The 26,487-nt window shown below is 55.5% G+C and overlaps 8 protein-coding genes across 8 annotated transcripts; 3 read left to right on the top strand and 5 right to left on the bottom strand.

The window, feature by feature from the left end:
- Positions 1 to 309: 309 nt before the first annotated feature.
- CkaCkLH20_06480 (uncharacterized protein) lies at positions 310 to 1,447 on the bottom strand (the record flags this gene model as incomplete). The annotated part of the gene is made up of 3 exons (XM_038889197.1): positions 310 to 966; positions 1,026 to 1,108; positions 1,225 to 1,447. The coding sequence occupies 3 exons, from the start codon at positions 1,445 to 1,447 to the stop codon at positions 310 to 312; spliced, it is 963 nt and encodes a 320-aa protein (XP_038745495.1).
- A 3,227-nt stretch (positions 1,448 to 4,674) lies between these two features.
- CkaCkLH20_06479 (uncharacterized protein) lies at positions 4,675 to 5,575 on the top strand (the record flags this gene model as incomplete). Its single annotated transcript, XM_038889196.1, has 3 exons — positions 4,675 to 4,906; positions 4,963 to 5,222; positions 5,399 to 5,575. The coding sequence occupies 3 exons, from the start codon at positions 4,675 to 4,677 to the stop codon at positions 5,573 to 5,575; spliced, it is 669 nt and encodes a 222-aa protein (XP_038745494.1).
- Positions 5,576 to 5,792: 217 nt separating this feature from the next.
- On the top strand, positions 5,793 to 8,288 carry CkaCkLH20_06478 (uncharacterized protein; the record flags this gene model as incomplete). The annotated part of the gene is made up of 1 exon (XM_038889195.1): positions 5,793 to 8,288. The coding sequence occupies one exon, from the start codon at positions 5,793 to 5,795 to the stop codon at positions 8,286 to 8,288; it is 2,496 nt and encodes an 831-aa protein (XP_038745493.1).
- A 544-nt stretch (positions 8,289 to 8,832) lies between these two features.
- On the bottom strand, positions 8,833 to 9,159 carry CkaCkLH20_06477 (ras guanyl-nucleotide exchange factor; the record flags this gene model as incomplete). Its single annotated transcript, XM_038889194.1, has 1 exon — positions 8,833 to 9,159. One exon carries the CDS (start codon positions 9,157 to 9,159, stop codon positions 8,833 to 8,835), a length of 327 nt encoding a protein of 108 aa, XP_038745492.1.
- A 619-nt stretch (positions 9,160 to 9,778) lies between these two features.
- CkaCkLH20_06476 (3', 5'-bisphosphate nucleotidase) lies at positions 9,779 to 11,074 on the top strand (the record flags this gene model as incomplete). Its single annotated transcript, XM_038889193.1, has 1 exon — positions 9,779 to 11,074. One exon carries the CDS (start codon positions 9,779 to 9,781, stop codon positions 11,072 to 11,074), a length of 1,296 nt encoding a protein of 431 aa, XP_038745491.1.
- A 217-nt stretch (positions 11,075 to 11,291) lies between these two features.
- Positions 11,292 to 12,234, bottom strand: CkaCkLH20_06475 (ribosomal protein L6; the record flags this gene model as incomplete). The annotated part of the gene is made up of 3 exons (XM_038889192.1): positions 11,292 to 11,659; positions 11,786 to 11,899; positions 11,967 to 12,234. 3 exons carry the CDS (start codon positions 12,232 to 12,234, stop codon positions 11,292 to 11,294), a joined length of 750 nt encoding a protein of 249 aa, XP_038745490.1.
- A 463-nt stretch (positions 12,235 to 12,697) lies between these two features.
- Positions 12,698 to 14,499, bottom strand: CkaCkLH20_06474 (uncharacterized protein; the record flags this gene model as incomplete). Its single annotated transcript, XM_038889191.1, has 6 exons — positions 12,698 to 13,091; positions 13,147 to 13,937; positions 14,010 to 14,064; positions 14,124 to 14,165; positions 14,241 to 14,266; positions 14,326 to 14,499. The coding sequence occupies 6 exons, from the start codon at positions 14,497 to 14,499 to the stop codon at positions 12,698 to 12,700; spliced, it is 1,482 nt and encodes a 493-aa protein (XP_038745489.1).
- A 989-nt stretch (positions 14,500 to 15,488) lies between these two features.
- CkaCkLH20_06473 (ABC transporter) lies at positions 15,489 to 17,843 on the bottom strand (the record flags this gene model as incomplete). The annotated part of the gene is made up of 3 exons (XM_038889190.1): positions 15,489 to 16,874; positions 16,928 to 17,008; positions 17,049 to 17,843. The coding sequence occupies 3 exons, from the start codon at positions 17,841 to 17,843 to the stop codon at positions 15,489 to 15,491; spliced, it is 2,262 nt and encodes a 753-aa protein (XP_038745488.1).
- Positions 17,844 to 26,487: the final 8,644 nt, after the last annotated feature.

Raw genomic sequence — 26,487 nt, 5'->3', positions numbered from 1 at the left:
AAATAAAATTTGTCTTCTTCATTTCGACGTGTCTCATCTAATTCGTTCCAAAGCCGCTAAACCAGCACACCAAGAGCCACTAGGTGCTGATATCTCCTGAGTGTCTCTCTAGCTTGCTTTCGACCTCCTCGCACCGCTCAGCTATGTCGAAGCAACTAATAAAAGCATCGCATTCTGCTGAGTCAGACTCCTTTCTGAGATTTGTCGAGCACTGTCTAGCTCTCCGTTTCAGGAAAGCAAATCTACAAAATAGTACCGAAACTGATCCAACAGTTAGCAGTCCGCTTGGGAGGAGAAGACCAAGAGAGCTTACCCGAAAGTGCGCTTGATGCTGTTGACGTAGTACTCCTGCCAGTTACGCTTCGTGGCATCCTCCTCACCAACAGGGACGCCGTCCCAGTTGACGCGCATCAGCGTCACGTGGTCGACATCGTTCTGGTCGAACTCGATGCTCAGCTTGGAGAAGTGACCCTCCGGCCACTGCTTCAAGCGCCAGCTCTGAACGATCTTCTTGGGGGCATCGAGCTCAAGGTACTCGCCGCTGACGTTTCCGTCAAACAGCTCGAACTTGGCGCCCTTGATGGCTCCCTGGAAGACCTTGGGAGGAGCACGAGTGAAGGCGGCAATGCGGGCGGGGTCCACAAAAGTCTGGTATGCTTCCTCCGCGGTCGTGCGGAACTCGGCCGTGTCCGTCAGGGTGCAGGTGTTGACGACCTTGCCGCTGCTGTTCTTGACGCTCGTGGCCTCGGCAGACTTGGAAGCCGAGCCCTGCGCGTGGTACTTGGGTGTGGAGAAGCCGCTCGACGGGTTAGAGCCCGGGGCGTGCTGGATGTCCTTGCCGTGCTCGGCAATCAAAGCGCCGGGGAGCTTCAGGAACTCCTTGCGCAGCTGAGGAACGAGCTTAGAGCGGACGAGGTCCTTGACGGGCTGCTTCTCCTTGGACTCGGAGTAAATGTCGATATCGAACTGCAGGGATTGCTTAGTTATGGAGTCGTCGGTTGTCAGAGATTTCACGCAAGACCCACCACAAACTCGTCCTCCTCGGTATCGTGGGCGACCTCGGGAACAGTGATGGTGCCAGAGACCTCAGCCTCGTCAGAGGTGGTGCCTGCACATCGGTTAGCCAGGCTCGGTCAGACATTTCACACGGAGAGTGCAGCGATGGGCGACATTGAGGAACGTTTACAGGGAAATCAGAGTGCTTGCATTGAGGTAGGTACCTACCGGAGTATTCTAGTACGATCTTTACATCGTAAATGGTGATGACCTTGCCCTTCCTCTGGCTGACGTCGACGTCGCCATCCATACTCACAACCTTGCTAATCTTTGCCGTGACACCGCCATCTGTCGACTCAACCTTTGTCAAGCTCTCCTCGAGGTATTGCTTGGCCCAGGCCGAAGCATCCTTGTTGACCCAGTGCCAGTTATTGGGGTTGTGGAGGACCATCTTGTCGGCGGTGACTCGGTTCTGATTTCAGGCTGCGAGGAGGAAAACGTGTGACTGATGAATCCAATGGCTGGTTAGCAAAAGGATCGAGTTTCGGAGTAAGGCGCAGGAGGTGCAAAGAAGATGAAGGTTTCTCCGTGTGTCAGGAAATGGTCGTAGACCGCAGCGTTTGTCATCAAAGATGGGAGTACAAAATCACTCTATGACTGGTGCCAGCTGGCGTATCATCATATAGGAGAGAGAAGGAATTGGAAGGTGCGCGGGGTAGATAAAGGGTAGGGGATTCTTACCTCAGTGTGGATTGGCGCGTTGGGTTGTCATGTCAAAGGAATCTTGCGGAATGGAAAAGAGAAAGAAGATAGAAGTAAAGCTGAGCGCGGGACTTTGAGAGAAAGCTCTAGAATTTTGACGGTAAATCGTCGGCCATTTGGTTTGGCCGCCTTGCGGATTGCGGGACTGAGGTGGTGCCCTGGCATTGGATGGACCCCGCCTGGTCTGTGCTTTAAGCTGGTGAAGCTCCTACCTACACCCAGGTACGCGGCAGGCGCCTTCGACTTCGCAAGATGAACTACTAACGAGACAACCTGTTGCACATACCGCACGATTGTGGCCTTTTATTTTTGGCGTTACTTAATTAGAGCCTGATGAGATAGATATCTATAGTCTCTGGAGTTTCTCTTGATCTGTATTTCTCTGCTTGAACGGCAGCGTCGCCTGAATGCTGTGCGACATAATCGTTTCTTTTTCCTACCTACCTTACTCTTCTACTGTCCACCACTGTTTCAATTTCCAGTACTATTATCGGCAGGAAACAAGCAGAGCAACCAGTCAGAGACTCCGCATCTTCTTCAGCCTTGCCACGAGGTTCTATTTGGAGACCGGCCTCTACGGGGACCAGTTCAACGAGGAAATAGGCATGACGAGCCATACTGCGCGGACCAGAGCCCGGCTACCGTGGGTTCCGGACAATTTTTAACATATTGTTGATGCTACCTTTATGCTTCTTGCATCGACCTGGCTTTACGTGAAACGGCAGGCGTGCAGGACAGCTGCAGTCAATATCAACAGCTTCTAATTTGTGTTCTGGAAGCCGGAGGTGATTCCTCCCGTCGGCCACCGTCCGGTCCGCTTACCACCCTGGTCTTCTTGCGGACAGGGTCCAACTGTTGATAGTATCGAGACAGGGCACTCGTCATTGCATTTGCGCGATGTCACTGCAACGAGGGAGAGGTTCGGATACAACAACGGAGTTGTTGTCTCGATGAAACCCGTGGGATGATCAGCTGCAGCGCTGCCGATGCCGCCAGTGCCACTGAGATCAGAATAAGGTGCTGATGATCTGTGTCGACGGGCGGAAACTAGATTGACGCCGGAGTTGATGTTGTCCTCGGCCACCGAGCATCATCCTACTTGAGTAAACTCTGCGGTAGAGATTCCCGAGATCTTGCCCCAAAAATCAGCGCCGGTCTGATATTATTAAGAAGTTATCTCCGCCTGTTCGTTCCGACAAGGATACATTTTACGTTAGGTCTTCGACATTCTAACTTTGACAACTCCGCAAGTGATCAGCGTGGGTATGGATGCTTGTATTGTGCCCGACTTCACTTCAACTTCCTTACCAGCCCCCGACATTCAATGCGATACCAACGTGGTAATGGAGTCGGTGAAGACGGCATCCGAGGCCGTGTTACTCGTGAGAACGAAAGCTTTGCCAGACGCTAATGCGTGCCTTTTCTTCCTAGCATTTCACGGATCGAATCAGACGCCCAGAACAGACGGGGCAAGAAAACCACGACCGAAGAGTCTGGGATAGGTTGAAAGATTTAAGCGCCGACAACACCTCTTCACAGCGCCATCGTCCAATCACAACCCCGACACGGTTTTCCCAACCGACCGGGGTCTTGAGAGGAATCCAAGAATAGAGTCACCTACCACAACATAGAGAACCAATCGTCTTCTCCTGCCATCACCATCTCCAGTGCTCCACGAGTCTCTTTCTCTTGGCCCCATCAAAAAGACAGGCCACTTTGGGTCGGACCCTGGCCCGATGCTCACTCCCATTTCCTCTTCTTGCGCGGTGGCAGGCCGCTAGGGGATTTCGTCAATGCATTTCGCACTCTCCCGCCTCGCTGTTGGTGATTGATGCTGGAGTCTTCGCAGCTCGAAACCCCCCCCCCCCCAGGCTTTGCTCTTTGCGGTGTGCTGCTTCGGCTGACGAGAAAGACATTTGGCAGTAGCCGTACGACGCCAATCCGGAGGGAAAAGAAACCCTGAGACTGCGAGGAACGAGCCGAGAGTCAGGAGCAACGCAGTCTCGTCCCGGCACTGCGTCTCTTTCATGCAGTAGCAACCACATCGCCCTTGCACATTCTCAATCCCACCTCATCTTATGCGTTCTCTCAAACTTCGCAAGAAGATCGCAGAGATTGGGCGTACAATCTGCTCCCCTGTTCTCTACCGTCTTTCGCAGTGAGGTATATGTTGCCCTATCACATCAAAGCCGAGAACGAGCAAGCAGTTCGTCGCAATCGAGTTCTGTTTGCTCCATCAACCAACGTATCGCCGAGTGGTGACAACCACCTTAGTCCGGACTATCAGATCCACCACCACGCTTCTGCCCCGGGTCCCGACTGCTATTCTTGTCCTCCCTTGGTGCTATTACCGGGAGCCCGCTCTAGCGTGAGCGAGCTCTCTCCTCTCCCCTCTCCGCTCGTCCAACGTCTTCAACCCACCATCCAAGAACTGGGTGCACAGGGGTACTTCTTGTCGGTGGCCGATCAAGTGGGATGCATCGTCCCCGGCACCCTCCTGTACGCATGTGGCATGTACGCTGTATGCAGGAGGTTGACTATGCTGCAGCAGACCCGGTCTAGCCTTAGACGTCTCTTTTATCTTCTGCATCCTCCCACCAAATTTCATACCCTCTGCCTCAGCCGCGTCCTCCCACTCCCAGGTGTGACACGACCTCACCTACCGGCTGCTTGTCCGCCCTCTCGGTTGCGCGGTGTGTTGCTCGACATGAGATTGTGTTCTGATCCATCGAGTTGAATGGGACGGTAAAGAGTGAGAAGAGAGCAACAAGGTTGTCAAGTTGCTGGCTTGGGTCGTCTTCATACCGACCAGGAACCCAGCTGCCTCACCTTCTTGCATACTTCCGGCGCTCCTTCAATCTTTCTCACAACTCCCGGCGCTACTCGAGTTGCTCAGCATTGCAATTCTCGCTGACAATGAGTAACCCTCGCGATCCTACCCGGATGCGACAGGGTCTTAACCCATTGTTGACGCAGTCTTTGGGTCCCTATCACAGCCAGATCAACACACCTCTGTCTGGCGTGTCGTCGACGACGCACCTCAACTCGGCTCACACGCCTGCGAGCTCGATTCAACCTTATAACCCGCAAGAATGGATCGCCTCGCCTGCTGCCACTAGTGAACAGACCCGCCAGTATCCCGAACAAAGTAAAGCTCTCATCATCACCTCACTTGGGGTTCATGTTACTAATTGGTTTCCATAGGATCACCGCTACCTCCGCCTCCTTACAGCCCACCGCGGAGTCAACGACCCCAGAGCGGCGTCTTCGAGTCCTCACCAGCAGCCAACACTTCGGCAGCTCGCAACCCCCCTTCGAATCTTCACAGGCCTTCTCCCGAGCCTTCCACCAACACATCGTTTCCTCCACCTCCGGGAACACGGACAAGCTCCCGTGAAAGACGATTTGGTTTCCACTCACTGAGGAGGAACAGGGAGCACCACGATTCAAGTCCGCCCGAGCCAGTACCGCCAGTCCCATCATTGGCACGACCGACACCTCTTCAAATCCAGATCCCGCATCCACTGCCGCAACGGAACGATTCAGGATCCTCTCAGCCGCCTGGCGCTCGACGAGCTGCCTCCGCTAGCGCGGTTGAGACACCGACGTCTGCCCGCTCGCGCTCAGCGTCACAAACTAGATGGGAGCCCGGTATGCCGCTTCCGCCTCCGCCCGCGGGCCCGCCGCCGGCTTCTTCCCGGTCACAAAGCCTTCAAAGCCTGAACAGGACGAGTACGCCCATGGCATCACCGCCAACGAGGCGGCCACCGCCCAGCGGCGTAACGGCTCTGGGACCAGTCCCTCCAACCCCAGCTAATTGGGTTGATCAACCTCAAACGCCTGCTCGCCCTCCCCCGAGCAGAGGCTCCCCAGGCCTGACAATCGACACCGCGAGTGCTGCAAGCTCTGTACAAACTGGAGAGTCGAGCAACTCTGCCGCATTGAGCTCTGGAGGTAGTCTCAGTCGTGCCAGAGCAGTTCGTCATGACAAGACTATCGTTCAACGCCGTGCAGAAAGCCGCAACAGATATAGCATGCATCACAACTCAATAGACGGAACTATCAATCCAGTTCAGCTCAGCGACATCGTAGTACCGAATGAGAACACTCTCTCCAGAAGGTTGACGATCAACAAGTCGACGCCAAGAAGCGGAGGTCGCAATGCAGACGATACGCCGAAGACTGATGAGGCTTCGACAACTCCAAGGGCAAGTGGCTCGGCTCAGCGTCCTCGCATCGAAGCCGCTACACCGCCCTTCACACCTCATCCGAACAAAACCACGTCGATGGTGGAAGGTTCGCCGAGCGTAGTACCAAAGGCGCTGCCGACGCCACCACCCCAGACACGTTCCGCATCCAGCTCTCAGACGAGATTCAGGTCTATGACGCCTGCTGCAGACGGGCCTTCGTCGGCCTCTGTGTCAAGCACGAAGCATGCCGTGATTACACAGACGGCAGACCAATTCTGCCACGAGACGATTGAGAGATTCCAGGCCTTCGCAGTCAAGGAGTCGACAGCAGTAACCGATGCTGACCGAGTGCGACTGTTTGCCGACTTCATTGTCAACGAGTCTAGAATCAGACGCGAGAGATACTCCTCAGCCATCGGTGCTATGGGTTCAGAGATCTTTGACCTTACCAGAGACCTTTTCCGTCCCATGATCACGAGGCGGGAGTCTGGGGCTTCTCAGGCTGAATGGACGCCGCAATCCTCTGAGCCGACCCGATCTCACCGCGGCTCGTTGAACTCCATTTACCGCGAAACACCGGGAGAATCCAGTTCTGCTCCGGCCTCCGCCTCGGCGAATATCCCAATCTCGCCCGTCGGTCCCCCGCCAAACAACGCAACCTGGAACTCCAACTACATGCCATCGCTGTCTCCGATTCTGAGTATGAGCGTGAGCGACAAGATTGACGAAGCCGATTCTCGTGGCCGCCCATCCAGCAGATGGTGGGAGGCCGATTCCTCTGGCACAGGAGGCAAGCTGATCGAGAGATCCAAGCGAGAATCCAAATATATGGGTGTACCGAAGGAAGCACGAGAAGCACTCCAGTGGACGGACAGCCCGCAGCCACTTGACAATTCCAGTGCTGGTCGATCCTCGAGCGAGTATCCTCCAGAGAAGACTGGGTGGCATGAGCCAGATTCAGCATCGACACCACAGCAACTACGATATTCTGCGCAATCTCTTGCGTCGTCGGGTTCGCCGACGACACCAAACCCAGCACACTTGGATGTTTCTCGACTGGTGACTCTGCCGCCCCCATATCCTCGCCACCATCCAGCCGTTAACAACAACCACCCGGAACTCACCGAGACGAGGACGGCTGTGCGCCAGCTCAGTGACCTATCGGAAATCGAGGCTGCTAAGGACCGGTTCCAAGTCACTAGCAACAAGAAGAGAGAAGAGGCATCTAAGGCTGCTGCCGAGCGACGACAAGCCCTGAGGACCAATCTCCAACAAGAAGTGAATGTTGGCAATATGACGTTTGCAGAGGCATCAGCCATCGAACAGGACTCCATCGCAGCCGAAAAGAACACTCTCAAGGAGCTCGGGAGGACCGAATTCGAGCAGTTCCAGGCGCAGGTCGTGATGCCCCTGAACGACCTCGTCACCGGACGCATCACCAAAGCCACGGCTCTTTTCGACAAGCTAGCAAGCGGTCTTTTCGACGATGTCTCTAGCGCGGCAGATATGCCTCAAGAGGAGGGCGATGACAAGCCCGAGCTCCTTGAGAAGCTGACTCTTCTGAAATGGATCTTTGAAGCAAGGGAGATGCTGCACAGGGCGATTTATGACATCCTCACCGACCGCAACAACCGCTACCGGGAGGTCGTCCTGACTCCATACCGGCTGGCTGGCAACCAGGAGAAGCTCCAAAACGCCGAAGGCTTCTTCGCCGAGGATGCCGCGAAGCGTCAGTTAGCGTTCGCTCACGAGGTGTTCACGCGTACTCAGGAGTTCCAAACCGTCGTCGAACAGAACGTCATGCGCGGCGTCGAGGTGCAGCTCTCCGCTTTCTGGGACATTGCGCCGCCGCTGCGACGGCTTCTGGAGAAGATCCCGCCGGTCCTGGATAGCTTCAACATCCAGATACCGACGGCCGAGTATGAGGAGAACCCTTCGTACCGCGCGCATCCGTTGCAGTATCTCTTCAGCCTGCTTCTCCACACAGAGAAGAGCACGTACCAGTTTATCGAGTCGCAGACCAACCTGCTCTGCCTTCTTCACGAGGTTAAGGAGGCCGTGACGCACGCTAAAGCCAAGGTTGTTCAGAGCCAGGGCGAGGACGGAGAGGGACGGGAGTACAGCCCCGAGGAACGCGAAGCGCGAGCGCAGCATCTGCGCCAGGAGGAAGGACAGATGCTGACGGATGATTTGAAGGAGAAGGTGCGCGTTGTTCAAGACCAGTGGCATAGTGCCCTGGGCGAGAACATCAAGAACGTGAAGCAGGTGCTGGGAGAACACCTCCTGCAAACGGGAGGTTGGGACGAGACATTGGAAGAGGGTGGCGTGGGAAGCGTCTAACCCATAACAGTCGCGAGACTTGATGATGGATCATGATTATTGTTATTACAACTTCAAAGACGTTGATACCCCTTTGCGTATGAAACGACCTTTTTATTAGCTTTCTTGTACATAGTTGAGAGCACTGGTTATCTGATGAGGATTTGGGATGACAAGAAATGCTACGAGGAACCGAATTTCCTTATTACAATTTCAAACTTCTTAATTCGATCCGGGAAGTGACAGCATTTTATGGCTCCTCGTTGTATCCCTCGGCCGCCCACATTTACGAGAGAGCAAGCTCTAAATGATGTTCTGACCCCAACGCCGCCATGTGTATTATACAAGTCCATCATGTACAAGCCTCAACTCCTTCATTGAGTCGTTTCTGGAGTCTGAGACAGTCGTCTCTTTTTGGTGGTGGGTTTCCTTCGATATCGTATCCCGTATCGAGACCGTGCGCCGCAGTCTTTGCATGTTCTTTTGATCGAATGCACTCCGTGTATGATCTCGCTTCTAGTCGCACTTATTGGTTTGGTCGTTTCGCCGAGTACGTCCGGCCTCTTTATTTCTTATCCAGGCGGTTCTTGAACTCGACAGGCAAGTCCATGCCGACCCTCCTGGCGGTGAGTCGCACGCGCTCTTCCTCGTCCATGTTCATGCCTGGGTTGTACCGCTCCAGGAGGGTGACGTAGGTGCGCTGGGCGCGGAGGTAGGCGGCGAACTGCTCGGCCTCGGCGGCATCGGTGTCGGGTCGCGGGTTGGTGGCCGCGGCGAAGCTGCCGCGGAGGCGGCTGTGGAGAGAGGAGCGTTCGCGGGCGAGGACGGGACGCGGCGGCAGCTCGCGCAGGAGAGAGCGGTAGATGGAGCGGAGGCGCGGTGCGGTGGTCATTGTGGGTGGGTGAGGCCGATCGAGTGTGTGTGGGTGGCGTTGGTGATGTTGGCGATAACGATACGGCTGGGAAATTTTTTGGAGTTCGCGACGACAGTTGGAGATGCGAGGTCGGGTGCCTGTGGCTGCTGTACCCTGGCGGAATTGGCAGTCATCTCAGGTGCTAACAACGTTGTGGCTGTCCTCTGCAGCATGCCAGAGACAGCCCCCAAGTGGAGGTTGGTCCCCGCACCGGCACCGGGAGGAGCTGTGAGTGAGGTGGGCACGGATGGAGGGGTTTTCTCGCTGCAGCAGAGACGACCCCTCCCTCGAGAACATTGAGAGCTCCAACACATCTACAAGCTACCACCAATTCCTCTCCGAGTCAGGCTTTTTCGCATCCACCAAGTGGAGGACCACACGGAAGAAATTGCATCTTGCTCTGTTTCTGATAGGATACATCGAGAAATACAAGCTCAGGCCGCGGCTCGAGTGCAGATTTGTTCATCGTGCGCCCACAATTGCCATCCCGGAAAGCCCACCGACGATACACTCGCATGACGTATCAGCCGGGCCAGCAAGCTGTTTGTCACAATTGACGTCCAACCAACCGGTCCAAACGTTCGCACAGTAGAGTTCCATGCCCCTCAACAAGGCCGAGCCACAAAACATCAGACAGAATCCCCGTCGTCGTCTCCCGTCTATATCCTTCCTCTTCCTCCTTTCCTCCATCATCGTCGTGACCCTGGCTATCCTGTCTTTACGAGCCTTCCCACGGCTCTCCCTCCTCTCGAACCACTTCGCCCCGCGAGCCTACTTCTTCTCGACAAACACAAACGTACACAATAAGAACCCCTACACCGCCATGTCCTCGTACGCCAAGGAGCTCGAGGTCGCCCAGCTGGCCGTCCAGCGCGCCTCCATCCTCACCAAGCGCGTCTTCCACGAGAAGGCAAAGGGCACCGTCGACAAGAACGACAAGTCCCCCGTCACCATCGGCGACTTCGGCGCCCAGGCCCTCATCATCGCCGCTCTGCGCAAGCACTTCCCCGAGGACGAGATCGTCGCCGAGGAGGAGGCCGCTCAACTGCGCTCCGACGCCGGTCTGCGCGACCAGATCTGGAACCTCGTCCGGACCACCAAGCTCGACGATTCCCAGGCCGAGTCCCTCCTCGGCGGCCCCATCGAGTCCGCCGACAGCATGCTCGACCTCATCGACCGCGGCAACAGCAAGGGCGGCGCCACCGGCCGCATCTGGGCCATTGACCCCATCGACGGCACGAAGGGCTTCCTCCGCGGCGGCCAGTACGCCGTCTGCCTGGCCCTCATGGTCGACGGCGACGTCAAGGTCGGCGTCCTCGGCTGCCCCAACCTGCCCGTCGACGACAAGGCGCCCCTGACGGCCGACATTGGCTCCAACGCCTCCGACAACACGGGCTACGGCGTCATCTTCTCCGCCGTCCAGGGCCAGGGCGCCACCTCGCGGCCCCTGAAGACGGGCGCCATCGCCGACGGCGCTCCCATCTCCATGAAGCCCCTCACCGAGATGTCGGCCGCCACCTTCTGCGAGAGCGTCGAGGCCGGCCACAGCGCGCACGACGACCAGGCCCAGATCGCCGCCAAGCTCGGCATCACCAAGCCCAGCGTCCGCATGGACAGCCAGAGCAAATACGGCTCCATCGCCCGCGGCGCCGGCGACATCTACCTGCGTCTGCCCGTCAAGGCTACCTACCAGGAGAAGATCTGGGACCACGCGGCCGGCGACCTGATTGTGCGCGAGGCCGGTGGCCAGGTTACGGATATTCAGGGCAAGAGGCTCGACTTCTCCGTCGGCAGGACGTTGGCGAACAACAAGGGGGTCATCGCCGCCCCGGCGGCTGTGCACGGCGACGTTTTGAAGGTTGTCCAGGAGGTGTTGAGCCAAAAATCAAGCTAGATGGGGGCATAGATATCTTTTTGGTTTTCTCTTCGTGAACCGGCAAAATAAATAGTGTACAATGTGTCTTTCCCCAGTACAGTGATATACAGCTATACACAGCCCGCTGGCTCCTCTGTCGTCCGACACAGACCACCGTGGTTGAGACCGTGATAGTAACGCCAGTAGTACCACACAAACAGCCTCCACCCCCACCCACGCAACACCTGCCCACCGCTTATTTGATCTTCTTCTGCTTCAGCTTGATCGTCTGGTCGTTGATGAAGACGCCCTTGCCCTTGTACGGCTCAGGAGGCCGCCACTTCCTCACCCTCCCGGCGAAGCTCATGATCTCTTCTCGGTCGATGCCCTCGATCAGGATACGTGTCGGCGAGGCCGCGGTGACGTTGACGCCCTTGGGGATGCCCATCTCGATGGGGTGCGTGAAACCGAGCTTCAGGCAGAGGAACTTCTGGCCGGGGTACTCCTCCTTGCCGCTGCGCTGCTCGACCGAGGCACGGTAACCGATACCGACCAGACGGAGCAGCGCCGTGTGGCCTTCGGAAACGCCCATGATGTAGCGCTGGAGGTACGCCCATGTTGTGCCTGCGGAGGAAGTGCAAAATTAGTCCCGAGCTCATCTATGTGTGCAACGTGACTGCAAGGCAGTCAAGAGCAGGTGGTCCATCGTGAGAAGGAGACACCCCAGTGTACGCAAGAGGGACAACTCACCCCACATCTCGCGCTGTTCCTTGATATTTGAGTCCTCAACGGAGAGGATTGCTCTCTTTGCCTCAGCATCTTGCTCGATCTTCACAAACGGCTCAATCTCGAGATCCAAGTTGCCTGTGTACCCGAGAGGTCAGCATTTGCTTCCCTGGCTCCAAAGCTGTCCGAGGGTTTCAGCACGAACCGAGGGGTCCCTTCACGGAAACCGTTCTCTTGTAGACCTTAAGGTAGCTCGTCGGGTCTTTCTTCAGCTTGGGTTCGCCAACGAGGATCTCCACGCCGGGCGGAACCGAGAGCGGCGTCCGGCCGAGCTTCGAGGGTCGGATCGGTGTCGAGGAGAATTGTCGTCGGGGAAGAGGCTGGAGGGCCGGCACCAGGAAGGCCGGTATCGTCGTAGCTGGCGAGGAGGCCAAGGCCTGCCTCAATGCCGATCCTCTGCTGGGAGCAAGCATTGTGGTCGTAGGATGCCGAGCTACCTCCCAATGCGCGCGTGTGTGATGCTCGACTGATGGGATTGAGGACCTTCAGGAACTTTTCCACGCCTTAGTCAGCAAACGCAGATCCACATCATAGTCGTCTCTCCAATTGGCTCCAGTGGATTTGGGGGCACAACCGTCAATCGACCCAACGCGTTTCATTCGCAGTTGCACTTTTAACAGGAGTTTTCGCGGGGAGACGTCACAGAGAATTCGTGAATGAATTAATACTTTATGTAAACAAGCTTTTTGTACAGAGTGAACTCTGGTTGTTCGTACTCGATTGATACGTCAGGCGTACTACTAAGAGAGGTATATCTAGAAGCCCAATTTCCGGTGTAAACCAGAATCGCGAAGCGAAATTCCACCACTGATGGAGTACGTTGGCGGTGTTGAGGTCGTGGCACTAAGCCTTCGAGAATAAATGAGTGGGCTGCGCTTAGACCTCCTCCTCGAGGGGAGCCTCCTCCTCGTACTCCTCCTCCTCCTCATCAACACCAGCGTCCTGGTATTGCTGGTACTCGGAGACCAAGTCGTTCATGTTGGACTCAGCCTCAGTGAACTCCATCTCGTCCATACCCTCACCAGTGTACCAATGCAAGAAAGCCTTGCGACGGAACATAGCAGTGAACTGCTCACCGACACGCTTGAAGAGCTCCTGGATGGCGGTAGAGTTACCGACAAAGGTAGAGGACATCTTGAGGCCACGAGGAGGAATGGAGCAGAGAGCGGTCTGGACGTTGTTGGGGATCCACTCGACGAAGTAGGAAGAGTTCTTGTTCTGGACGTTGCGCATCTGGTCCTCGACATCCTTCATGGCGACCTTACCACGGCTAGAGAACGTTTCGTTAGCATTTGTTTCCAATCAAAAGATTTGGAAGTACGTACAAGATGGCAGAGCAAGTCAGGTAGCGACCGTTGCGGAAGTCAGAAGCAGCCATCATGTTCTTGGGGTCGAACATCTGCTGGGTGAGCTCGGGAACGCTGACGGCGCGGAAGGAGTGGGCGCCACGGCTGGTCAGGGGAGCAAAGCCGACCATGAAGAAGTGAAGACGAGGGAAGGGAACCATGTTCACAGCCAACTTGCGCAGGTCGGAGTTGAGCTGGCCGGGGAAACGCAGACAGGTGGTGACACCGGACATAACGGCGGAGACGAGATGGTTCAGGTCGCCGTAGGAGGGGTTGGAGAGCTTGAGGGTGCGCATGCAAATGTCGTAGAGAGCCTCGTTGTCAATGCAGAAGGTCTCGTCGGAGTTCTCAACCAGCTGGTGGACGGAGAGGGTGGCGTTGTAGGGCTCAACGACGGTGTCGGAAACCTTGGGAGAAGGCACGACGGAGAAGGTGGCCATCATGCGGTCGGGGAACTCCTCACGGATCTTGGAGATCAACAGAGTACCCATACCGGCACCGGTACCACCACCGAGGGAGTGGGTGATCTGGAAACCCTGGAGGCAGTCGCAGCCCTCAGCCTCGCGGCGGACGACATCGAGAACCTGGTCGACAAGCTCGGCTCCCTCAGTGTAGTGACCCTTGGCCCAGTTGTTGCCGGCACCGGACTGACCGAAAACGAAGTTGTCGGGACGGAAAAGCTGACCGAAAGGACCGGCGCGGACGGCGTCCATGGTACCGGGCTCCAAGTCGACGAGAACAGCACGGGGCACGTACTTGTTGCCGGAGGCCTGCGAAGGAGCGAAGGTCAGTATTCGTCAATATGTTTTTCTTGAACACTTGGGGTTTCTAGGATAACAAACTTCGTTGAAGTAGACGCTCATGCGCTCGAGCTGGAGCTCGGAAGTGCCGTTGTAGCTATTCAGAAGATTAGCGGTCAAGTCCCGACGTGGCCAGATGGGGAGTCGACCACATACACGCCATTGCTGTCGAGGCCGTGCTCGCCAGAGATGTTTTGCCTGTTCCATCGTCAATATTTCCATCCATGGAAGAGGTAGCGATATCGCCGGGTCGTCGGCAATCTGGTTACGCACCAGAAGGCAGCACCAATCTGGTTACCCTATTCAAGGAGTTAGCCCCGCAATTCCGGTCGTCGATTTGATACGGGAAGATACTTACGCACTGGCCGGTCTGAAGGTGAACCTGTAGAGAAAAAACAATCACGGTCAGCAAAGTCCTCCAAACCAGAGAGTTGGCGATCGAGGCGTGTTGTTGTCGGTGAGGTCCCGGTTGGGTGGAATGTCGGCGGGGTACGCTCAGGGGCAAGACCGATGGTCGTCCGACGCGTCGCAGATGTTGTTGTTGTGATGGAGGAGAGTACGACTTACGATCTCACGCATTTTGGATGATGTGAAGCACTTGGCTAACGAGACCGAGGATGAGCGATGGTGGTTGAGAGCTACACGCGAAGCTTCAAGGCGGACGTGGTCGAGTGGAGGTGGATGAGGTCGAGAGGATAGGTAGGGGAAGAGGTTGTTGATTTTTGTTTGCGGGTGGATGTGATTTTGTCCTCACCGCCACGGCTTGGACACCAGGCCAGCGAGGCCTGGCGCCTGAGCCTGGAGGGGGGGACGAAAGGAAGGGGTGCAGCTCGCTTGTTTACTATTGGGGCCCGTGCTCTCCCCAGATTGGGTATGGTCGCAGTGCAAGGCACCCGCCATCGACCAATTGACAGTGGGGTTGGCTCGAGTTGAGGTGGCAGCAGCGCTGCAGCGCCCAGCAATTGGCGGTCCTGACAGGTACGTACTCTTTGGTCCCTGTTTTTTGTTGTCTTTTTCTTTTATTCTTCTCCAATGTCTTCGTTTCTCTCCGATCCGAGACCCGGGGGGGCCACTGACCCAGCATGGAATCCTCACCTCATGAACTGAGGCATCAGACTTCCCGCTTTTCGAGGATCACTCTGGTGGAAGGTGGAAGGGAATTGGTGACTCGTGAGCGAACGGGATTAGGCAAGGCCGGGGCACCTTTTCGCCGGCCAAAGTTACCGAAAGTCAATGCCCAATAGAGCCGCCAGCGAATGACATTTCCCGGCATCGCTCCAGTGTCTTTGGAAACGCTAAATTACGGGTGGAGTTCACTCAACATTACAGGGGACTCCATTGCTCCAAATGAGCTTTCCGGTGACTGACCTGACAGCCATCTTAACGTCCCGAGGTTAGCTGGGCAGATCCTCACTCTACGAATAATCAAACAAACGACGGGGGATGCACGACTAAATGAAGATCCAGACCTCTTTACTTGGAATGCAATAGATTGTGAAAGCCTCTCTGTGCTGACTACATCTAGTGAGCCTTGACGACACCCGCCGCATCTGCCTGTGCTGCAATCCTCTTCTTGTACGCCTGCACATCTCCCGGGAACTTCTCAACCGTTCCTGCATCGCAAACCCAGAGCGACGTGCACACCGTCTGCAACATGGTGACGTCGTGAGAAACCATCAGTACACCACCCTCGAATTCCTTCAGCGCGTCGGCGAGCGCGTCCATCGCCTCGATATCCAAGTGGTTAGAAGGTTCGTCAAGAACAAGGATGTGAGGGTTGGTCAGCGCCAGGCATGCGAACGCCACACGAGATTTTTGACCACCAGACAACACCTCCATCTTCTGCAGACCCGTCGTTCCCGTGATACCAAAGGCACCCAGTTGTCTGCGGTACTCTTCGTCTGTCTTGCCGGGGTACATCTTCGCCATGAAGCTCACCGCGCTCATGGTCAGGTCCAAAGCGTCGACGTGGTGCTGAGCAAAGAAACCAACGCGCAGACGGGGATTCTGGGAAATCAGACCCGACGTAGGCGTCAACTTTCCGATCAACAACTTGAGCACGGTAGTTTTACCAGCTCCGTTGGGTCCGACAATACCGATACGAGAATCCAACTGCACGTCGAGGTCGACGTTGCGGAGCAAAATGTTCTCCTTGGTGTACCCGAACGTAACCCCTGTCATCTGGATAATAGGGGGAGAAAGCTTCTCGACTTCCGGGAACTTGAACTTGACGCTGTACTCGACCTCGGGTGCCTCGAGCACCGGCATCTTCTCCAGCTTCTTGATACGTGACTGAGCCTCGGAGGACTTGGCTGCGTTGTAACGGAATTTGTCGATGAAGGCCTGGAGATGGGCGCGCTGGGCCATCTGGTTCTCGTATTCCCTCTTCGCCGTCTTCTTGCGCTCCTCACGCGTAGCGTAGAAGGACTCGAAGTTGGCTCCGCGGTAGTAGTCAAGACGTTGGGAGTGTTGGTGGATAATGTCGGTGGCGATTTCGTTGAGGAAGGCTCTGTCGTGGGAAACGACGAGGACCGTGCTGGGATATCCTTGGAGGTAGTTTGACAAGAAAGCAATGGAGGGAACGTCCAACATGTTGGACGGTTCGTCGAGAAGCAGCAGGTCCGGCTCGCAGAAAAGTGCTCTGGCCAACGCCAAACGCATACGCCAACCACCAGAGAATGTCTTGGTGGCATTTTGCTGGCGATCGGCCGAGAAACCGAGACCGGCCAAAATGCTTGCAGCTCTCGACTCTGCCTTGTCGGACTCCATCTCTGCCAACTTGCCCTGGATATCACCAAGTCTGTTGTCGAGAGCTTCCCTGTCTCTGTCGAGCTTCGCAGCGTCTGCCGATGTGTCCGCCATGGACCCACGCTGTGCTTCAATATCTGAAAGTTTCTGAGTGATATCCTGTTGTCTGTCAGCACGGTAATAACGTTTGGAGGAGGGTAGATATCACTTACAGCCTGCTCCTTGAGGAGAACCTTACGCCACACGTCGGCATCAAGAACGGCCTGGATCGCAGGGGTGTCGTCACCCGTGAGCTAGATACACTGTTAGAATGCGGCTTCCAATGCTTGTTACGTTACTTGCCTCCTGCTCGACGTGAAGAATGGTGATATGAGGCGGAATAGGCAGCTCTCTGCGCGACAGAGCGCGCAGCAGAGTAGATTTACCAACACCGTTGTGTCCGACGAGACCGTATCTGTGACCGTAGGCCAGAGTGAAGTTCGTGTCGGTCAGAATACGTTGGCCACCAATGGAGACGTCCACATTGTCCAACTTGATATCCTTCGTCTTGTTGCCACCAGCAGAGCCCAACTGCAGAGGGTTGACTGCCATGTAGAACTCCTCGTAGCTTTGAGTGGACTCGGGCTCGTGGAGCAGTTTGGAGGCCTCGTACTCAACCGTCTTGAAAGTCTTCTTCTGCTGCTTGGCAGCAATCTTGCGCTCTGCTTTCTCCAACTTCTTTCGGTCAACCTTGGACTCGACCTTGCGAGCATTGGCGGATTCAAGATCAACAGCGCCGGTAGCCACTGCGAGGGTTGAAGACATGTTGCGCTGAGAGCTGACTTGGTAACTCTGATCGAGGCGTTTCACCGCAGACGGGCCGCTCCTCTGGGAGCCATTGGCCTCACTGTACTTTTCGACCCATTTCTCGACCAGCTTCTCGATCTTCTCCTGAAGCTTGGCGTCGGGCTTCCCAGAAGCAGAGAGGAGCAGCTCGGTGACGGTAGAGGCCGCCTCTGCCAGAGGTGAAGGGCCGGACTGCTCCTCCTCGTCGGACCAGATAGTCGAAGCATGCGTCAAGTAGCCCACCGAATACTCTGAGAGCACCGGGTCGATGTTGGGCAGGACGGTTCTAATCTCGGCTTCCATGTTTGGCAACACAGTGTTTTGTGGTTGGGTGATGTGGGGCTTTTCGAGACAAATCCGTCCTCAAACCGTCGGCCTTGCTTCACCGTCGACTTTATTGTGTGAGATCACGGAAAATTTCGAGTTCTGTTTCCTTCACCCGCCAAACAATACCGTCAGACAGTGGCGATTCTGCTGGCTGAGGTTTGCGATATTCATCTGAGGCTCGAAGAGTGTGGGACCCACTCTAGGTACCTATGCCTCCGAATTACCCCACTAGGAAGAACTTCGGTCCGCAGAGTTAATACGATAGGGTTTGGCCAATCACCATTGTCATGGCGTGTGACTGCAAGACATCTGCCAAACGCAACCAAAAAATTCAGTTCAACCTGCAGTGGGCACGTTACTCCTTGTCCTTCATGTTCTGCACATGAGGAAACACCAAATGCCCTGGATAACCCTTGCGACATCTACACAGGGTGCAGAAGAAGCTCATTGTTTACTTCGCGTCGATTACAGCTTGCACAAACCAGAAGAATCCGACAGCACGGACACACAGAGGCAGTCGACCCAACACCGTGGAATCGGTCGAGACATCTGTGTGCGGAACAGCAGTCTCTATGAACCCAAGAATCATCAGAGCCAAAATGCCGTTGAAATTTCAAAGAGGCTATTGCCACCGCCGCATTACATCGCTCGAAATGGATGAAACTTCTGGGTCTCGCATCGACAGAGGCGAGCTGAAATGCTTTTCTAGAGCCTAGCTCGCTGTGTTCAACGAATTGAAACTGTCGAAAGAAATGGACTCGGGCCGGGTACCCTGCCCTGGACGCGACATGCGGAGATTGACGACCGCGTTGGAGTCCTTGGGCGTCTACGAACAATCGCGGAACCAGTGCAGATGCTTTGAATGGGTAGCACGCGACGACGACTTGCAGCAGACTATCTGACCTGTGGCAGCCAATTGTCAGAGACAAGAAGCCCGGCGCAATGTGCCACCAATCGATGGTGTTTGGAACCTGTTCACAACCCAACATTTGATGGGGAAGAATTGGCCCTACTGGCGCCATGCGCCGAAGATCTGTCCGGGGATCCCAGCATTTACTTAACTTTATCCCGATGGGAAATTCTTGCTGCACAACCTTAGACGGCGCACGAAGTTCACATCTTTATTTCCCATCAGGCAGTCTGCTGTTAGATCACTGCGAGTCTCAGGTCCTGCGCTGCGTTGGCTGCCGTTTCAAGGCAAAGTCAGAACATGCTCGGCTCATATCGTCGCTTAGCGAAAGAGAACGAAGGCAGTTCACAGGCCAACACGGCCGAGATGTCTCGGATTGAAATTACTGGTGAGCGTGTTGGCCTAGTGAAGCTGCTGCAGTGGAACTTCGTGGTGAGCCGCGTTGCAGCGTTACCTTCAAAAGTCTTGAACGTCGACTGCAAGGAGGCCTTGGCTCATCACTTCGGCAAAGTTCCACGTCATCCTGTCAAGTCACGTTTTGATCATTGCCTCCTCACGTCCGTCGATGCATCAAAACCAGCAAGGATGGGATTCCAGTCCGTACCACATCGGACGCTGCAGCCAAGTGGCAACATCAGCTTACTGTCGATATCGCGGCAGCCTAACCTCACGCCTTACAGATAAATCTTGCGATGCCGTTCCTCACCAACAGGCATCGTATATTAAAGGGAAGGGCTCAAACTTTGATACCGGGGAGACAGCCACCCGGTTCCTGCGCCAACCATGCACGCTGCCTGTCATTGTGACGAGAACGAGAATACGACATCTGCCCTGCTTCTGCACAAAGGCCACTTCAACCACGTGGAATCGACACAAAAGCTCCAGGCCTGGTCCAACTCGGACGACCTCTGAATGGCATTGAATGGCATTTGTTTCTTACCCTGAACAATGATAGGGTTGAAGGCATTGACTGTCTTTTGCACAATGCTCAGATTTCCCGGGCTAGTTGCTAAATAAAGCGCGGCTTTTCTGCTGCTGGAGACTGTTGACCGGGCTTCCCTGCTCAATGGGGCCAGGCACGAACCCACTGCCATCTTGTCCCACCTGAGTGAGTTTGAAGCTCCTCGTCGAGATTTCGTCATTGGAGACATTCGGAATCGGCACTGAGTCCTGGGCGTTCTGATTCGAGAAGACCGGAGTATCGGAATCGTCCCCATCTTGGCCTGCTGATGGGTCCATCAGTCGGATGCGTTTGGTTCGCCGCAAGACAGGATGACGAGCAGCGAGAGTCAACCATTGAAGACTGTCAACAAATAGGAAGAACTTGTGTTGGCGGTTCGCATATGTGGATGCTCGGCATCGGCCAACAGAGCCATATGGAGCAAACCATCCTGCACAACCTGCAGAACAGGAGCATCAGCTGGTCAGCTACCTGCGCAGCCGGTGAGGGGAGAACAAAGCGAAGAACATTCCCATCGTCTGCAGCAGGCTCGATTCCATTGCCGAGTACGGATACAGAAAGCACACCGGGTCAGATCTGCAAACTTGGTCAGGAATTCGTGCTGTTGCATCGCCCCGTAGCCAGTCGTCTGTGGTCTCCATCCCGATTCCAACGACCACCGATCCGCACCCCGCGGACTAAGGGCTTTTTCTGTCGTTTCAAGTTTCACTCGGCTGTTCTGCTAGCAAGGGCAACAGTCCGTGGGATCGATTCTCTACTACGTGTTGCTGAGACCTGAGCGCAGAGCTGTGCTCCCCCGCCAGACCTCATTGGTCCCAAGCCAATGCACCTGTTGCATGGCTAGCTTCTGTCGCATCTTGCTCGAGGAATCCAACTGGACTGGCTCCGGACGAACCCTGGTCTGCGACTTGCGCTTCTCTCATGCTTTTTCCTCCTCAGATAGACGCGGGCAAATGAGCTCACCGGGACCGCTCATAAATGCCAACTTATTATGTCCTTAGTTGGTTAACTCCGGATTTGAGCGTCGACTAAATAACGGAGCAATGACTGGAAGCATGTCTTGGCAGCTTCCGCCGGTGAGATCGCTTACGGCCGGCCATGGGGCACGGCGCAACTCGGTTGCTGATCGAGGAAAGAGAGAGTGTCTTCTGGAGTCCTCGACTTTCAACATCAGGTCATTCGAAGGTCAGCTTAAGCCTTATCGGGTAGCGCGAAGACTTTGAGGCGCGGGCGGATCACCAGTGTTCTCTTCATCAATGATGGACAACGTAGTGCAACGGCCGCGGGAGCTCGAATTGCACCAGCCGCCTTGACTAAGACCGCGCTCGATCAGTCCAGCGCACTACGACGAGGATCCCAGCCTCCCAGCCGTGGACCCTTGACGAACATTTTCTTCTTCTGCTCGTCAAAAGTCACTCGGGTTAAAAGGGACCATTGCATTGAGAGAGGGTACAGCTGACGATCTGAAGATAGCTGAAACCAGACGAGGCCCGCAGCGCAACCCGTCAACTTCGAGGCTCAACAATCCTCGCAACGGCGGTACACGGGATTGGCCAAGGCTCTGCCAGTTCCCCAAGGTGGATAATCCGGGACGAGAACGGGGGAGCAATCGAAAAGTCGCCGAGCACGAGCAAAGCAAGGCCAGATGCAGATACCACAACAGAAGTGCCAAATGCTCTCTCGCTGCAGGGTCGCCGCACGTCGTAATGCCAACCCGCTGGTGGCCTTCTGGAAGGATTCCGCCTTTCTCTCTAGCAATTGAATACAAGTTGCGCCGCCGCTAAGGAGGCAAGCGCCGTCGCAATATGGAAGCGTGCGTGGTTGACGAATGGATAAGCCGGCCTGCAGTGGTAAGACGGGATGGAAAGTTTGCTAGCCAGAACGGACTCCTTTGCGCAAAGGCCGAGAAAGAAATCATGGAGACGGGCATATACCGACACGAAGTCACAGACTTCGCAGATATGCGTCTAGCGCCTCCCTGCCGAACGAGAAGGAGGCTGGCGGTGAGAAAGAATTAGAGAGAGAGAGATCATCGCCGTCCACCGCCTCCTCTTCCTTACTTCCAGTCCGTGGTTGCTCGCCCTTGTGGTGCTTGAGTAAGTTCAGCGGGGGAGAAACATGGATAATGTGTATCCCAAACAAGCCATACGGTGGCACGACGATTGGACAGCCGCTTGAGGTTGATTAAACTCGCAGAGACATATGATATTGCCTTGCCTTGTGGAGGGGAAAGCTTCTTGACAGTAACCACCGCAGTAGGAACGAGGAAACGGAAAAGTCATGACAGAGGCAACGGTAACCTACGCATGTTGGGGACCCGACCCGAACACAACATGGGCGGCAGGGCTCTCGAGGGACACGAAAATGCGCAATTATGTGTGTTGAAACGACGGAAAGTCGTCTGCAGTGCTACCGAGACGGTGATGTTTGTGATGGGGTCCTTGCCTTTGGGGAAAATTGGACGACAAGCTGGAGCGTGTGTGTGAGATGGACCAGTTTGGTAACTTGTTTATTGTTTTCTTTCGTGCGTGTGTGTGTTGTGTTGTTATTGTTGACGCCCACACAACCCAAAACCAAAACACAGCGGAGGCCGGCCCACAAGGAGGCCATGCAACCGCTTCCCCACCATGTACTGGCCCCCATGCTCTTCTCATGCCATGCCACCTCGTCACCATGGCCAAGGCACAAACGAGCACATCATATCACCATGGCATCTGTCCTGTCATGGCCAGCTCGCCGGGTCCGAACCGGCACCACGCGGCTGACCGGTGAGCACAAAACCCAAGGGTGGTTTTAGTTCTACAGAGATCGCCAGTTGCAGCAGCAGTAGAGGGATTACACGATGCGAGATAAACGGGACTTGGTGGGAACACGGGACAGAAAAGAAAACGGGGCGGCCAAAAAAGCAGTTGGAGAACAGACTTCAGTTGAGAGGTACCGAGCGGCGGGGAGCAGGAGCACTCCGAGCTTTTCAGATGGAGTTCCATCGGAGGCGTCCCATCGTCTCCATTTCATCCCACGGTGCCACAAGGCCATCCCATCTTCCGTCATCGTAGTGTAGCAGCCATGGCTACCGACTGATGGCCGTCGAAAAGGAAGGAGGGGCAGCAGTAGCAGCAGTCGCCCTCCAAAGGATGCCGATGCTAGCTGACGGGCTCTCCAGGCTGCAGGGCCTTTCCTTGTGAGGCGCAGGTCTAGGTGAGCGGCCGGGCTCGGTATGCCGTTGTTCACCACCGGGGCTTGGGATTCTCTAACACGGCCCCTCCTCTCGCGTCAACGACGGAACAGACTATGAAGCGGGCGGCCGGTAGATGAGAAACGCTGGACGGTCGTGCCCAATGATTAGAACGATGGAGAGACATGTCCTTTTTTGTCCCCCAAGGAAAAAGAAGAAGTCGGCCACGAGTTACATGTGTCTCGTTCTGTGATCTGTGCCGCCTGGCCGTCTGTCTGGGTGGTTCCCCATATTGACGTATGTCTTTGGATGAGGCAAGTCCAGAACTTCGACGGGGGGCTCGGTTGGTTGGTTGAGGAACAACATGCGGACGCCCATGGGCTGAGTGAGGGGTGACAAAGGCAACGATTGATGAATAGTAACACGGGCGCGAAAGAGCAAGGAGCAAACTTGGCGGCTCAGAGATCCCAGGGGGCGGCAGCCGCCTGATTTTCGATTCGATACAGATGAGTTGCTGCAGGTGTCAGAAGCGAAGCGAGCGTGGCTAATGTCGTGCCAACATGAACGGGCTTGCGTTCAGCAGCAGCCCATCGACAGCGGCGAGGGAACACAAGCTGAGCGTATTCATGAGATGACGGGAGGGTCGAGCCGCCACGCTGAGTGATGGTGACAAACCGTTAGAAGCAAGTCGCGGACGGACAAGATACACACAGTTGGGGGGCGTGATATCTGCCGCTAGAACGAGCAGTCTCGCTGAGAAGCATGCCCGAATGGAATCAAGATATCAGTTTACCCCGGGCTCCCAGGCATGGCCCCTGTTAGGTAGGCTGTCGTGGGAAGCAAGGAATGGCGAATGGCAGAAGCAAGCCCGGGCAGACGCTGAGCTCCAGGTCTTGGCCATCTGCTTACCGCTTCCGCAAGCCGCGATGTTGGGGCCCGGGGAAGCGAGTGGCCAGCCGCAGGCCAGGCGAGGAGAGGCATGACAAGGCAGCCTCAAGACCTTGGTCGAGGGCCCTCTGGCGAAGTCGATAGGCGTCTTGTTTGTGCGCCTGTGGCTCCATGGCTGGTCTGGCTGGCTCAGTGGCAGTGGCTCTGGTCAAGATAGCAGGTCAGGTCTCAGCCGATCCGCGCTAGGACGATCGATTTCTTTCCGGGGGGTGGTCTTTCGTGCTTTTGATGCTTTTACCTCGCAGGGCAGGGTTTCCGGGATAACCTCGAACGGAGGCCAGGGACCCCGGGACGCCAGTGGGCATGCTAAGCATCCAAGTGGTAAGATAGCCTGGCCGCGGGTGGCCTGGTGGATCAAGCTGGTCCGTTTTAGGTTGTTTTGAGAGGAGGGGATATCTGGGCAGCGGGCATAAGAAGAAAAACAAAGAAGCAATGGCCGAAGGGAGGGAGGGAAGGCTGGTCGCGTGGGAAAGCAGAAGTAGAGTCAGAGTCAGAGTCAGAGTCGCAGTCGGTGTCAAAGAAAGACAAGCAAGACTTTCAACGTGAATGAGGAGAGACTGACAGCGGCGTTGTGTCAAAGTGAAGGAGCTTAATGGCATTTACCTGTGGTTTGTCGTGTCATTGAATGGAAAGGGAAACCTTCTAGATGACGAGTATTCTTAGCGGGTTGAGGGGGGCCTGTCTGACAAACTTACACACTACTATGTAGATGCTCTCGGGTCGAAGAATTGGCATTGCCTCATCAACTAGCCGGAGAACAAAGAACAGGATGCGAAGAGGCAGCGGTCCGTCGCAGCAGGCTGCCGCCGGTGGATTTTTTTCGGTCAACCCAGAGCAGATTTCGCGTGTCTCCTATTCCGGTTTCCATCGACTTTGCGAGTTTCTTGTTTGGGGCCGTGTGGCATTAGTAGTATCGGTATTAAGGATGGTGATATTGCTATTAAGCTCACTAAGGCAGGCAAAAGTAAGGAAAACCTGGCAAGCCGCAAATAGGCAGACTCGGACTCGGGGGAGGCAGAGGATGGCCTTCGGTAGAGATGTTGATTGTCTTCGTGGTGCATATTCCGGGAAGCAAGTGTTATTATTGTTCATTATTTACTTCCAGCAGGGAGCCGCCCGGGACTGACGAGTTGCAGACAGGCGGCCTGGGTATTCGTACGAGCAGTATCCGTAGAGTACCAGTCTCTCAAGTATCTCCTTCATATGCATAGTACATCACAGGGCAGGCCAGGTCCCCGGGGCCCCTGACTGGCGATGTCCACACGGCTCGCAGCAAGTCAGTCAGTCGCTGCATGAAGCGGGCAGCATCATATGTGCGGACGGGCTCTCACTGGCCGACATGCCCACAGCAGTCATCTCCTGCGCTCCAGTGAGGGTTCCACTCGCCGTATGCGCCTGCAGAGTTGGTCTCCATGCTAAGCAAGGTACTCCGAAGTCATGTACTTTCTTGGTTTTGGGTGCCTTTCTAATCGATGTATGTATGTATGTATGACTGAGGGGGAAAGGCTTGAGTAAATCGAACAAGATTGGTGAAAGAAAGACGCCGCAAAAGGCGAGAAAGAAACCCTCCTCTCAGCTGCCCATTGACATTCTCTTCTCTCACTTTCAGCTGCTGTATCCGTATTCTCGCTCTCGTCAACCTCCACCGCCAACCCCAATTCCTCACTTCCTCCCATTATCCCAGTCTGGGTTACGGGATACAGGCCCCTAAACTCAGTCTTTTCCTATCCGGGACAGCCATCTCGCCGCTCAGCTTGGTCTCCGTCAGCTTCGCCGTCGACATCTTGCTCTGCTCGTCTGAGTCTGAGTCTGAGTCTCTCTCTCACCTTTTATCCCATCTAAGCCTCTGCCGGATATCTCACAGACTGGAGCCTGACCCTCGCTCGACCTTTGGACCAGGACCAGGACCACTGACTAGGCCGCGGACCTTGCTTGACGGTAAGGTACGGATACCTGACCAAGAACAGGACTGGGGACGGACCGGGACCTGGGCCTCCTCCATCTCCTCCTCCATCTCCTCCTCCATCTCCTCCATCCGAACGAGCGAGCGAACGAACGATCCTCGCCCGCCCCAAATTCTCACTGACCCTCTCTGGGAGTCGGCTCTGGCTCTACCTTGCCCTGCCTTTCTTTCCCTTCCTCTTACCTCACCTCACCTCACCTCGCCTCGCTTGCGGAGACCAGAGACCAGGACCTGGCCTTACCTTACGTCGGCAGCCCACTTACGCGCTTCCGCTTCCTCTTCTCTTCCTACCGCGTCTTTCTTCTTTTTCGACTTCTCTTCTGGTCTGGTCCGGTCTGGTCTTTTGTCTTCTGGAAAGGGGGAACCTGGATTGCTTCGACTTTTCGACTACAATTTCGACTGCGACATCCGAGAGCCATTTGCTCGACTTCGACGTCTGTGTGTTTTCTCCTTCGCCGTTGGCCTGTTGATCCTTCGCCTGGTTTGCCCTGCTCGACTTTGTTAGCCGGGCTCCTCACCCTCACCCTCACTCTCTGTCTCTGAGCCTTCACCACCTGGATCTCCTTGTCTCACGCCAATTCCCGTCGTAGACACTTTCGCGATTGTTCTGCGCCCCCAATTCGTCTCATTTCTCGTCCGAAATCACGACCGCCGCCGCGACAA

Source organism: Colletotrichum karsti (genome assembly GCF_011947395.1).
Source record: "Colletotrichum karsti strain CkLH20 chromosome Unknown Scaffold19, whole genome shotgun sequence".
NCBI classification, from domain to species: Eukaryota; Fungi; Ascomycota; class Sordariomycetes; order Glomerellales; family Glomerellaceae; genus Colletotrichum; species Colletotrichum karsti.
The sequence above is the reverse complement of the archived record's forward strand: the minus strand, read 5'-3'. Positions and strand labels throughout refer to the sequence as shown.